Below are 13,986 nucleotides of genomic sequence, written 5' to 3' on the forward strand. Positions count from 1 at the left end.
TTCGTTATACATCTCGGCGTGCAAGGAAACGCTTTATAAAATGCTAGGTGTACCGTTCGAGAGAAACGGGCTAAAAGAAAGTGAAGGAGAAAAGGGGAAAATACTACTCGACAGTTAACATTTTGCAATACACTACGAAATTAAACTCAACTCGACAACATATTATTTTCTCAAATAAAAGTACGGTATAACGGTGACCGTCAAGCTCGTACTCCGCAGCAGGCCCAGAGTACTATCTCTACAGCTAATTTTTAAACTATTAAAACTATTTCCAAAATATTCAATCGCATAATAAAATCACACTAAATAAAAAGTTAATTAATCTATAAAAGCTATAATAGATCAATACATATATATTAGATAATATAACCGCAAGTGGGACAAATAAAGTCAATCACTCACAAATAGAAATAGATATTTTTGCGATTAAAACGAATATCAACGAAGATGTAATCTTTACTTTTAATAATGTGTTATTTTACTTCTGTTATTTTTCTAATATCTTGATAGAATTCACAGTTTTTTTTTTTTATTCTTTTTTAACGTTTCGAAAACTTAGTAAAATTGTTTTCTAGCGCGAAAATAAAACTGTCATCGCAAATGGGTAACAGAAAGCCCTTGCGGAAGCTCACACGTCACTCAGATATGGATGACACGGCAGTCAAAGTGATAATTTCACTCGGTGGCATTTCATTCACGTCTGAAATAATAAACTGCCAATCGAAATGTAGCACACGCGTCATACACGCGAGAAAATTACGCAAAGCAGGTTACCGAACTTCCAAGCGACGTTCTTCGATCGATTCGGAATTGATCTCATCTACTGCTCATTTTTAACTTGATTCAAATCAACATTTTCTTGTCTCCCATGCGAATTAGAAACCGCATCTTGATCGAAGAACGCGCGAATCATATCGCGAGTCACGAAAATTAGTTTGTGCGGCGATGTATTAATTGACGCGTGATGAAAAGCAAGCAAAGTACGCAAAACGAAGAGACGCTCACGCATCCCGGCTAGACGCGGCGGCGGCGATCTCGAGGAGGATGATACTAATTGCGCGGAGTATTCTCGACCACGTCACGCCCGTCATGCTAAATGATTACACAAACATGCGTCGATGTAGGTATATGGCGGCGTTACTCACACCGAAAGCGTCGACGTACGTTTAGCGGTTTATTAGAAATTACGCGACAATGCCGGGTCAATTAGCAGCGCTAATTAGGCCGCGCGGTAATTTAGAGTGCTCTTGTAACGGTTTACGCGATGACATTCTCCGCGTAGCTCGAGACGGTCGCCGGTAGCGGGATCACTCCGCCGTCATCGTGCAGTCTGCACACTTTTCGCAAGGCTGGTCACTCCGATTGCGACTCAATGAGACGAAGATCGCGAATCGACGCGGGACGAGAGACTCGTCGCAATTAATCCGAGATAAAATCGATCGTCCGCTGGTCAGCGCGCGTTTCGGCGTGAGTAACCGCATGATTAATGGCATGTTAGTCACCTCTGCGTGATCTCAGTGCGAGTTACGTTGTGCTCCTGCCTCTGCTCGATCCGGCGATTCACCAGCCTAATAATTGATCATACGCAGTTATCAAACTCGCTCGCTGTCGGCGCTTACGTTTGTACCTAAACCTCTTTTGTAACTGTCTTTTTCACCGGAGGCGCACCATCGTGCGGCCTCGGGGACTTTTGCACGGATACTCAGACGACTTGGAGAACCGTCCGCGTTGGGGCAACTTAAACTCGCCCCGGTAATCCACGGGAAAAGCGGCCCCCCTCCGGTTGTTCGTTCGCGAGAAAGCTCGAAGCTTAATACGCCGAAACCCTTTTTAATCCCCCGCGCGCGTTGGGTAACTTTGTAATTATGCCTGAATTATCGCAAACGGAAAGCCGACGTCAAAGTTATCAGGAAGTAAGACCGGAGTTCAGATCTCAAGAAATCACGCTCCGCGGATTTACTTGGGGTTTATTGCGAAACAGAGACCGCGGAGTATTAAAAGAGGCGAAAGAAAAGCGCGGACATGTGTGACGATCACAAGAGAGATGATTCGCGCGAGCGATGATAATGAATGGCTCGAAGAGATGACGTTAATAACATACAATGTTAGTCTCTTGTACACGATACTGATCGGAGAAGCGTGCGAGAATTTTGCCGCGGTCTATTTTTTAACATAGAGAAAGACACTTACAGACAGGAGTCAACCAGCTGATTATTTGACATACCAGCTGATTTGCGTCTCGCGCTCCCGAGCTGTGGGTGATGTCCCCTGAAAGAAGAAAAAAATAATAATAATTTCATAATTCTACACATGTTACTCTAAAATAATTCTAGTCCGCAGTACGAATTTTATTTACGCCCGTATAAAAGAGAAGTAAAAAGAAAGTTCTTATTTACGCGTGGGATTCTTATCAGCCAAGTGTGAATCATAGATTGCCGCATATCACGTTTCGATGTAAATAAAATTGTATTGAGATTATAATACTACGCCAAGCGAGAGTCAACGTCGGCTGTCAAGTCGGCGATTTTGAGGTTCGCTTTAATTTTATTAATCTCATTAACTGACATGTCTACAATAACATTTTCTTTTTTATGTTACAGTCACCGGAATTCTACAACTCCGCTGAAGCGCATGTATATTGGTAAGTCGCATCATTTTTTTTTATGTAATCTACAATCGGGTGGGATCTCTTAATGCCCACGCGTGGTTTCTTCTAGTCTCATAAAATTAATAAATCACGTTCAGGGCTGAAAACTAACGTTGAAATAACGATGAATAACGTTGAAATGACGACGGCCGAATATTGCGCCGCAGCTCTTATCTCTCCTTCATTCGTTTATCGTAATTCTTCATTTGTATTATATATCTCGTTGAGCTCCAGCGATTGATTTAGGTGGCATAATCCGCAATTATTTGTTAGCCTACCGTATAACGATATCTCGCTCGTCGGCGAAGAGAATCCCTTTAATTCATCATTTAACACGTCCGAGGCCTTCCCGACTGCGATTAATTTCTCGCCCGGGCGCTCTTTTTATCGCATTTTTCGATTTACCGCGGATTTTCCGTGGCCAGGTCCGAAAATCTCGACGTAAATTAGCGCCCATTGAGAGAAGGGAAAGATAGAAAAAAAAAAAGTCAGAGAGAGAAAAAAAGTCGGCTTCGGGGATCGTCGTTCGCGGCGCGAGATAATTTCGCGGTGTTCGATCATCGAGATAGAAAGAGCGGGCGGGGAAAAAAATAATTCGGTGTTTCTCTCGCGAGTGGGACCGCTCGATTCCACAAAACTGAGGGATTCGGTCGATTTTCGGAACAGTCGAGTAAATTGCGATCAATGCACAGGGAAAACAGAATGGAAAACTCGCCACGCGGGCGGCAAGAAGAGAGAGAGGAAAGGGAGATCGGATCGGGGCGATAATTAATTTATGCCCCAAATTCTTTATTAATGAGAGCACTTGATTACTAGCGGCGAAATGAACACTGCCCGCTGCGGTGGAAAAATAACGAGCCCCATTCCGGTTATCGTTCGGCCAGGTACACTGTATGAATTTGTCATCATAGCGCGTTTAATTCACGCCGCCGCCACTTCGCGAGCGAGCCCGCGAGACGTGGACATGATAGCGTACATTTTTCGGCCAATCGGGCCGAGCTGTATGTACTTATAATTCGCGATAGCTTCCGAGATGGTTTCCCGCTTCCTGTCATCTAGTTTGCATCGACGTCTACACGTATCCGTCGCGGTTAAAAAAAAAAAGAAATGAAATACTTTTACACCGCGCGTTTTCCATTTACCGCATTACTATTACGCCCTATCAATTCCACAGACTTTCGGTAATTTATTACGTACATATTGCGACTACGTTATTATTATTGATAAGCGTAAGCCGCCCGGCGGTGGCGCAATTTCCGCGTGTCGACATTCCCCGCGGGCGCGGGGTACAGGGCTTACTTTTAAAGATTCATCCTGCCGTTGCTGAAGTTATAATGTAAAGGCGCTCAAAACTCGAGCGAGCGCACGCGGTGACAATTCTCGTGAATTAATAAAACGGTATATTAACAATCACGCGCCGGAAGCGGAAGCGGAAAGAGAGGAGGATGAAGAGGAGACGAGCCCGTCGTTTATTTCCCTTTTCCGCCCCGCCCCGCCTCCTGCCGCGGTAGGAGAAAAATCGCGGATCGTCGCGGCTCGTTGAATGATACCGAGCGGCAATGCGGAAATTTAATGCACATCCGAAAAAGGTATTAATTACACGAGCAAATAACGTTGCGTGCGCGCACGTGAGAGATGGGACCTCCTCCTCCCCGCCGTTTGGTAATATATATCTCTGCAACGACTGCGGCTCGCGCCCCGCATTGAAACAGTTGAACCGTTAATTACGCCGGATATCCACCGGCGTTAATTTAAAATTGCCATTAACGCGCGCAATGATAGAAAACCAATTACCGTCGCATTCGCACGATAATGGGAAGTAACGTATGGCGGGACGGAGGGTGGATAGGGAGGGAAAACGAACAAACGATCTGTTTGTTAATTCGTCTAATGCGTCATATTAATCTTTTTGACGCGAGAAAAATTAATCGGTCGAATCGCGTGCAACTCCGCCGTGATCATCTGATTTTAGAAAGTCCCACGTGCCACTTAAGCGACGGAAATATAACGCGAACGTGAAAAATTTCGTTACAACTGATTACTTTCGACCGCGGTTGATCTGCTTTCGAGCAATCTCGTTGCGCTCGATAATCTGCTTTGGGGCTAATAACGGCCCGCGATGCTGTATTCGACGACTCGCCAGCGGATTCGGCAGGTTTTTTTTACAGGATTTAGCGGCCGGGTTCTCTCGCTTCGGCCGGCCGCGATTTTCATTCCGTCTGTCGATCCGCGTGCGATTGATAACAAATTTTTTATCCGCTGCGTCCGTAATCCGTCCGCGCGAGTAATAATAACTCGATCGGCGCGGGCGGCGGCGGTGTCCGGACGTGCACTTCGCATCGAGGACAAATTTTAAAATCGGATTTGATAATCCATTCCGGATTGCCGTCGATGTTCATTACGCCTGCCACGGGCCGCTCTTGGGGCAATCGAGGCGCGGACTTGTCCCGTGCCGTTTGACGATCCGCGTCGGATCGGTAATTCACCGGTGCCGCACGGACGAGAATGTAGGGCGACGCCGCCCGCGGCGGATTTATCCCCGTAATGGCGTCGGGCATATTAGATTTTTTCACACATCGTGACGGATTCGCGAACACCGGGCGGAAACCGGCGGCTCTTCGCGATCGAAGATTTCTCCCCCTCCGGAAAGGCTCTTCTCCGCCGGAAAATTCGTCCGCGGTCGGCGTGATCCGGGTCGCGGATTTTTAATTAAATTCACATCGACCGCCTCGGTGAAAATATCAAACCGCGTGTTAAATTTATATCAACACCGGCCAAATTTCAAGAAATTTTTCATTAAAAATTATAAATGTACATTTGCGAGTAAAAGAAAAGTCTTATTTTCGTCACACACTAGTAAAATATATTTAAAAGAAATTTTTTTTTTTGGTAATTTTCTTTAATTACATACCGAAATTTATTTTCAAGTGCTTTTTAAAATTTATTTTAAATCCTCGAGGTACGATTGAAAATTTTATTTTCTACGCTCGACGCTTTTACTATATAGAAACGTTAAAAATCGTCTTTGTACACCGAGGTGAACGGGGGAACTTGGTAATTCTGGGTCAGTCTGCGCGTTTCCCTAGTTTTTCCCACAGCGCTTTCGCTCCTTTATTACGTCCGAGGATTTTTTTTTTTTCTCACTCTCCGCAGGCAGTCGGCAACAGTCGAGTCGCACGCGTTACGATTACGTAGCGATTAGAAATTCGTATTTTTCCGGTCTTTGTCCGCGACGTCTCGCGGCCGGGTCGCGGTGTGCGTGCGTATGCGTGCGTGCGGGTGCCCGAGAATGCAAAGTAAAAGATCTCGCCGGGCGATAATGGCCGCGGGACGCGCGTATGTAAATACGATCGCGTAATTACACGTAAGGGGGAGGCCTGTATTCTCGAAAGGCCGCGCGGTGCCATATAATTTACCCTTCCCCCGTTGCCGGCCGCTCGCCACCCCCTCGGATCTCATTTGCGAAATAGCCCCGCGTCGTCGATTCTCCGCCGGCCACACGGACTCTCCCATCCCGCGGCATTCGCAGCGAGAAATCTAAATGACCGAGAAAAAGACCGGGTACTACGGTATCGCGCAATTCCCGCTGTCTCCTCCGCACGATTTTTCCCTCCGCCCCCTCAGTGGAATAGTTAAACTCGCCGCAGCGTCCGCGCATCTCGGAAGCACGTCCGGAAGTTTATCCTGATTTTTCTGCGGCACGCGGAACAGAAAGATAAATTTAAAATTGACTGTCAAAAGCAAATATTTGCCCACGCTCCTCCTCTGCGGATAACGATCCGCGTGATCGTTATTTCGATAAGAACTTAATATCGTGCTTCTTTTAAACGTGTGACTATTGTATAAGATCCCATGTGCCCTTTCTGGAACGCTTTATTAAAGATGTATTAAATTTTCCTCAATCTGATAACCTCGTGGCCGACTGCATCCTCGAGAAATTTTTAATTCAATCGTTGCATCGACATTTCCTTCGCCATTGAATGGACGGGGTTTGTTTTAAATTAGCCATAGCGATTTATAAACAAATTAAATTTTTTTTTATTCGGCGTACGAATTGATTGGTATTGGACAAAACGTATGCGTGTTTTCGTTGTTGAGTAAATCGCACGCGGAAAAATATGGAAAACCTCAGCCCTTCGGTCAGAGAGCGAGAGCGAGAGCAGGAGAAAGAGAGAGAAGTCGAGTCGGAAAACGTAAAAACGTGCCGACGTGCATTATATCGGTGATCGATGCAGCGCGAAAACTCGCTCGATAAGAGCAATCTGTTCCGCTTCGAGCTATCCGTCACGGAGGGTGAAGGGCGGAGGGTGCCGAGGGCGCAGCTCGAAAATCCCCCACTTTGCGCTTTGTAAATCTCGTGTGATCGGCCCCGGGTCAGGCCTCGAAATCGTGCGATCGCTTGCGCCGCTTTTCCATAAATTTACCCTCGAAATTATGAGGCGCGAAAAATCATCGCGCCGTAAACGAAAATCGCCGCCGCGGGTGCGTTAATATTATCTTTCGCTGTTTTAAAATTTTATTTTCTAACGCGCAATATGTGTTGCATTGCGCAATTCTTCTTCATTATACCGGAAGCGCGAAAATATCCGTGTTGACGAATTCACCGTCCGAGTAAATGTTTATCCCCGACATGGCATAACGCAGGCGTTCGCTGGGCGCGTTAATGCAATTGATGTTCCTCTTTAGCCCCCGTCATTGTGCCGGCATAATTAAATTATTTGGCATCTTTCCGGCGTAATCTGGTTGGCTCGTAGTTAAAAGATTAATTATTTAATTATTTAACTAAAAATAGGTGATGCAAAGTCCAACTGCGAATGCATAAATATACCGGTAAATGTGACAATTACATTTTTATATACGGTAAAAATTAAATTTCTGACACTATAAATTATTAAAAATATAAATCAATTTATTAAAATAAAATATTAAAAATTATACATTTATTATATTACAAGAATATAAAAAATTAAATAATAGTTATACATATTCTATATAATATTTTACAGAAACATGAACGTTTAAACTGATTTTGTCGAGAAGTTTTGAAAGACTGTTAATCAACTTTCAAAATTAATTAATTTCTTTTTTTTTCTTTTTTTTTTAAAGAAATTACTGTACAAAATTCAGAGATAGGAAAACGCGACGGAGACACGCGGGAGTTATCTTGCGTGAGAAGGTTGATTCACTTTCATTTACTCGAATTCACGTCTCGCTTATGTAACTTTTAATTATCGTTCCTGCTTTCAATTGTGCCATTGTACATTTTTATAACTGTGCATTTATTCTCCTCCACCCTCCCTACGTTCCCCGCCCGTGCGATTAATGCCGCCGTCGCACCGCTAATTCGAGCAGCTGTACTTTTTCCGCTCCCCAGCCTCCGGAGGCGCAGATGTGGGTCGGACCGCGCTCATCCCCAGGTGATCCGTCCGACTTTCGACGGATTTCAGGCACCCGCGTCCGTCGATCCAGCCACCCATAATTATCTCACGACGTCGGTTCTTGGGGCGCGAGAGACACTCCCGTCTGGGGAAAAAGGGTTTTTCGCCGAGAGAGAGTTTCTTCTTCCCGGCGCGATTGAGTTCGCACAGCGCGCACGAGGGGGGGAGGGGAGAGGGGGAGATGGGGGGAATACCATCAATCAATCGCACGTTCCAGGAACTATCTCGCGATCGATGCCGGGGCCACCCCCGAAGTCCGGTTCCCTCTCTCGCTCCGCTGCGTTCCTCGGCAGCGGCGTCGCGGCGTCGTCGTCGGTTGACGCCTACCTATCTACCTACCTACGAACCTACCTAACACGGGCGTTGTACGGTTTCGACGTGGTTTCACCCTCGTGTACGCGGCGCTTTATCGTCGAGCGCGAAAATCGACGACGCCGGCTCACGGACCATCCGTTGGCTCAGATCCGGCGCGGCGCGGCGCGGCTGGACGGACGTTTGTTTGAATTTTCGAGAAGCCTCCGATTTCTCAGTCTCCCGGTATCCTCGTCCACCCACCCACCCACCCCGGACACTGTCGACACGTAAATCCGAGAGAACGAAGGAGAATCGGTCGGGCTTCACATGCCCGTCGTCGGAACGGGATCTCTTTCCTCTTTTCTTTTATTTAAAGTAGCTCGGTGCACCCGGGTGCTTTAATCCCCCGGAGGATTCTCCGACGATTCCGCAGCGTCGTTTGACGACGTCTTCGAGCTTTGTATAAGCATTGGATCGTTTGAAATCTTTTCTGTTTTCTTTCCTCTCCTCCTCGCTTTTTCTCTCTCTCTCTTTCAGTCTCGGACTCTCTTTCCGACAACTTTCTAACGTTTGTCTTCAAATTAAGGACTGTTGATTTAAAGTCGAACTAAAATTACATCAAGAGCAAGATTTTTTGTTTGCAACCACCAGGACTAAACTCGCAAACTCCCCGCTTTCGCTACTGTAAAAAAAAAAAAAGAAATCATTGAATCGCTGCGTCGCGTTTTTATTTTCATATTCGCAGCTTTCGCTGTCGCGATAATATTAAAAAAAATATAAAAACTGTTCTTTAATAAATAAATTTAAAAAAAAGATCCCTTGATAAGAAAAAACAAAGTTACAGCAAAAAAGATTTTTAGTTAAAATATGATATTCATGTAATATAAAATATATTAGACGTACAAAACGAGGTTTCCTCTTTCTCTCGCAATATCTTCGCGCAATAGCGAAGCTTTATTTCGCGTTTGCCCCTTACTGAAACGAGCGGGCGGTGTTCTCTTATAAGAACGAGGGGAGGAAGGGAAAGATTGGAGGAAAGCCGGGAAAAAGGAACGGAGCGCATCGCAGCGCGCGCACGCAGGAAGTACGAGCGCGAGAAGCGTGTAGCGCGTCGCTCGCGCGAAAGGAAACGAGCAGAGCGGAGCTAAAGGGTGACGTAGAGTACCGTGGGGGAGAAGAAGAGGCCGCGCACAAGGAGAAACGGCCGGGGAAGCGGGGGGAGGAGGAAAGCAGACGACGATATCGCGAGGGAATGAGAACTCTGCCGCAACCTCGTTCTCTATTCCGCGGCACTGTCTCGTTGTTGAAAAGCTGCTCTCTCGCCCTTTCTGAACTTTTTCTCTCTTTCTTTCTCTTCGTTTACTCTTGCCCTCTCTCCGCCTCTCTTTCTCTTTAGTTCCCTTTCGCTGTCGGAAAACGGGACGATCGTGACCGCGACACGTGCGCCGGCGCTCGACGAAATTCGCGCGACGATCTCAGTTAACTCTCGGAGGATCTTACGCGGCGGGATATCTTTCTTTCATTTCTTCGTTTCTTTCTTTTTTTTCCGGAAAAAAAAAGGGAGAGAATCCAGAAATGAGAGCGAAAAATAAGCGAAAGAAATTGAATGTAATGGCGGGAATGAGAAAGTAGGAACGGAAAGAGAAATTTAAGAATATTATTTTCTCAGGTGTTTCACTGACACTGCCAGCCGAGCGAGGAAACTTCTTTTCTTCCTTCTTCCCGCGAACGTATAACGTTGGGAAATTAAAACAAAAATTGCTTCGATCGCTTTTGAGCGCGCGGCGCAGGAAATTTTATGACGAGGGACAATAAATTTATAAAACTTTAAACTTGCCCCGGGATAAAACGCAGATGCGAAGGAAAATGTGTTAAAATTTAATGCGACGAGAGTTAAGAGTCCTTATTTAAATTCTAAATGTAAAACCTTTTTAATAGAATGTATAAAATCTGCGACAGTTTTAGAAATGAGATATCGGCTTTGCTTGTGCGCCGGTTGAAATCCGAGTCGCTCTCATTATTAAAACATGATGACTCCGCGGCCGCGGATGGTGACGCGCTTTAAATTTTACGACGCCGGTGTCAATGTTGCATTCGATGCAGCGTAAAACAACTCGTTCGCCTGGTAATAATCGTATTTTGCGATCCACGTACGTGAAGTTCAAGCGTGCCGGATCTACGCGAGATGGAACGAATGAATGGGAAGGCAACAGCGTACCCGATAATAACTTACGGGACCGCGGTGTTATTATTAATACACGCCGTTTTCCTTCATTAATTCCTCCGTGACGCAATCGATCGATCGGCACACGGGCGACGGCAATAAGAGGAGTGTCACGGGCGTCGACGCGAACGTCCCCCCAACGTTCCCCTTTACCGTAGGATTCCGTCATCAGCCGTTAAATGATCGACGATCGCAAATACCCGCGCCCGCCTGTGTAAATCTGCGAACGGAAAAGCGACGCAACGTACCGCGCCGAGAAAATTGACGGGGGAGTCGGCGAGGACTCCCCTTTCTCTTGGCCCCCCCTCGTTGTTCCCCCGGTCGTCTCATTGCTCCCTTTGCTAATCTTCCAGTCTCTTCGACTCACGGCCGTTCCCCCGTGCCCTATCCGACGCGCCGTCCCCCCTTCTGACGTCCTCGCTGTGGCATACAACGAGGTCGATGTGTGTTTGAATGAATGAACGTAGGGACACGGGAGTGCACGCATGTGCGTGGCTCTTGACTAGAACGTACGTACGTACGCCGTGTACCGGCGTGTACCGGGTGTCCGCGCAGCATCGCGGTGTCGTTTTTCCATTTTCTTTCTTTCTTTTTTTGATTTTTGTTTTTTTTTTTTTTTCTACGGCGAATCAATCTCCGCTCGATGAGAACGCCGAGACAAAAACCAGGAGAGGGTCCTCTGTCCTGCGTATAAAATTCCTTTGTGAGCTGCGAAATAAAAATTCCGCCGAGGCAAATTCCGCCTGGAGATTAGCCGAGACTCGCGATTTTATTCTTTTCTTTCTCTCCTTGATTTTCCCCTCTTCTCTCATGGATAATACTTAAGAGGAAGGTGCTTCTTTTTCTCGAAAGGTTTCTTTTCGGTGATTTATTGTTACGAAGAGCTGAACGGGCGTCCTCGGCGACAGAGTGGACACCCGTTGATTTTAGAACACCCCGCGTATGCGTTTCTATACCGGCGCACGAGGGTGCCGGGGCACAGGGTCGAAGAATGAGCAGGAAGGGAAATTGTAGGGCTCCACATTGACGGCGTGTCACGTCGGTCGAAACGCCGTTAAAATATAGAGGAATAAAAAACAACTAGAGGAAGAAGGTAATTAGGATCGGGGGCAGGCCAAAAGAAAAAAAAAAGAATTAAATGAGTACGTATCGTTTATTTACTTCGTAACAAGCCATTTTTGCGTGGCTACTGGGTACGCAAAAATTTTCATAAGCTCACAAAATTAATTAATAAAAGTAATAATTTTATTCGCAATTATTACCCGCCTGTATTTGTCACCCATATAATATGTTACTTTTATCCCGCAAAGCTTGCAAACGACAATTCCTATTCAAAGCTTACTTTTCACGTTGCAATTTAATTTGTAACAAATAATAGAACAACATTTTATACCGTATTATAAAATAATATACTCATTACACCAAAGTCCATAATTGCGAAACGCCTGTGCTTTTGCGGATATGTAATAGAAAGGTATATTATATATTTATTGCGAAAGGAGAAAAAGAGCGTGTCGAAAACTGACTCGCCCCATAAATTCGCACTCGTACATGTTACGCCGGCGAAACAAACTGCATTTCCGTAATTAATATCGGCGAAGTCAAATAATTCCGGATACGCGTGTGCCGCGAGACGGCTTTACGAGATTGCTGAATTAATTTTCCCTAAAGGAAGAGGGAGAGAAAGTGTGCGAGCGAGTCCTTCTATGTGCCATCGCGCGAAATCCATCCATCAATCTTCATCTTTCATCGTCGGCGTGAAAAATGTCGAACCACTTATCTCACCGTCCCGATTAACGGTACCGGGAATTGCCGGCTTGGGCGTCGGGCGTTTACCGCGAATTAACGGCGCAAATCGCGAGCGAAACGCAACGCGGGTGTCCTCGGTCCTTTCGGTTCCCCGCTTCCGGTCGCGCGAGGTCGGGCGAGACAAACGGCGCGAGACAAACGGCGCGAGACCCCTGTGTTCTCCGCAGTCGCATCTCGAGTGCGTCGCGACGCACCCCAGGTGGAACAAAAGCGCCCGAGGGGGAGAGGAAGGGAAAACGAGAGGGACGCAAAAGGAAAGACAGGATGACGAGAAGCTGCGCGCGCGTACGCCCTTTCTTTTTGTCGTAGGCAGGAAGCCATCGAAGATGAGAGCCATTTCCTGGCCCCTAGGAAGAATTCCGGTGACGTATAGAGTCCTTCGTCTTTCTTTTTTTTTTTCTTTTTTTTTCCCCTCTTCTCTCCCGCAGAGGCGCCCGAAGACGTTGGCCCGCAGACGCCGGGCGAGACACTACCGTCCGGTAAAAACAAACGTACGTTTCGTTTGTGAAATACGAAACGGAGAGCCACGGGGCAAAAGTGCTGAATGGGCGCGAGAAAGACGAGCGATCGCGCTTAATTAACAATTATCGTCACGACTGTCATTCGCGGACCGTTCGGACACCGCTCCCTCGTTATAGATATTATTTTCTTTTTCGTTCAATTTTTCTTTTTCTTTTTATATTCTTCAAAAGAATAAGAATACCGACTTTTACTCGTCACGCCGTAATGCGCTTAGCAACTCTTGCCGTTCAAAATTATCACAATTTCGTAATAATCTCCTTGTTTTCGTGATTTCCTTGAAATACTGATCCGATTTGAAATTATTTCACGCATAGTAATTTTCGGACTGCTTTGTACGACGTTCAATTATCTAATAATTTTCCCACGTCGGTGTCGCGAAATATAAAGGCTTTTCGCGAAATTAGTTCGCTTATCGCTGAGTGCAGCGCGTCATTCTGGGCGATGCGCTTTTCCGCGGGCCGATATTTCGGCGGGACACGGCGGTGCAATTTTGGCGGAATGCACGGATTGCACAATAACGCGGAAAAAGAAGGGGCGTTAAGGAGTTGTTCCATTTTAATGCCTTCGCTTCGGTAAAAGCGAGGCGCATCAGCGGTTCTGTTCGATTCGATTTGCATTATTCGCGTGGCGTTCTTTTTTCTTTTTTTCTTCATGTTTTCAAAATTATTCTCTCAGAAAATTCGCCGTTATTTGCCAAATCGTGAAACTTGGCCGCGAGCCGGTGCGGCCATTTCCGAAATTGAGTGTCCGAGCGTGCAGCGTTTCACCGCTTGTCTCTCTATTGCGAGATTAGTAATTAATATAATTTCAATTACGCGCTAGCGACGGACAAGACGTCGATTGATCCGGGAGGATTATCAGAAACTCATCGCGCAAAAACGACGAAACGGTCGTGATCGGAAGGTGGCTTCTTGTCGCGACTCCTCAAAATAAATTCGAGCGCAAAATCATCTCGTCCACGCCGGGAACTGAACGGAGCGCGTTTTATGCCCGGCGAACGACGATCGGTCTCTGCTAGAAGTTACAACTCGCTCGTCGCGGATCGACGCCGA

The 13,986-nt window shown here is 46.3% G+C and overlaps 1 protein-coding gene and 1 long non-coding RNA gene across 10 annotated transcripts in view; one reads left to right on the forward strand and one right to left on the reverse strand.

The window, feature by feature from the left end:
* LOC139102489 (uncharacterized) overlaps positions 1-2,769 on the forward strand; it is a 29,114-nt gene extending 26,345 nt beyond the window's left edge. The window contains exon 2 of the long non-coding RNA XR_011545703.1: positions 2,601-2,769. This is a non-coding gene — a long non-coding RNA (uncharacterized lncRNA). The remainder of the gene's footprint in view (positions 1-2,600) is intronic.
* Positions 1-13,986, reverse strand: part of P120ctn (adherens junction protein p120) — a 45,342-nt gene that overhangs the window by 21,627 nt on the left and 9,729 nt on the right. For 4 of the 9 annotated variants that reach the window (XM_070656372.1, XM_070656371.1, XM_070656374.1 and 1 more), the window contains exons 2-3: positions 2,191-2,268; positions 1,503-1,568 (exon numbers count right to left, since the gene is read on the reverse strand). In XM_070656372.1, coding sequence (XP_070512473.1) covers positions 1,503-1,568; positions 2,191-2,222 — 98 coding nt within the window. In that variant the 5' untranslated portion in view covers positions 2,223-2,268. The other 5 variants (XM_070656375.1, XM_070656376.1, XM_070656377.1 and 2 more) reach the window with 4 other exon arrangements.

The sequence above is a fragment of the Cardiocondyla obscurior genome, linkage group LG05 (assembly GCF_019399895.1).
Source record: "Cardiocondyla obscurior isolate alpha-2009 linkage group LG05, Cobs3.1, whole genome shotgun sequence".
Classification (NCBI taxonomy): Eukaryota; Metazoa; Arthropoda; class Insecta; order Hymenoptera; family Formicidae; genus Cardiocondyla; species Cardiocondyla obscurior.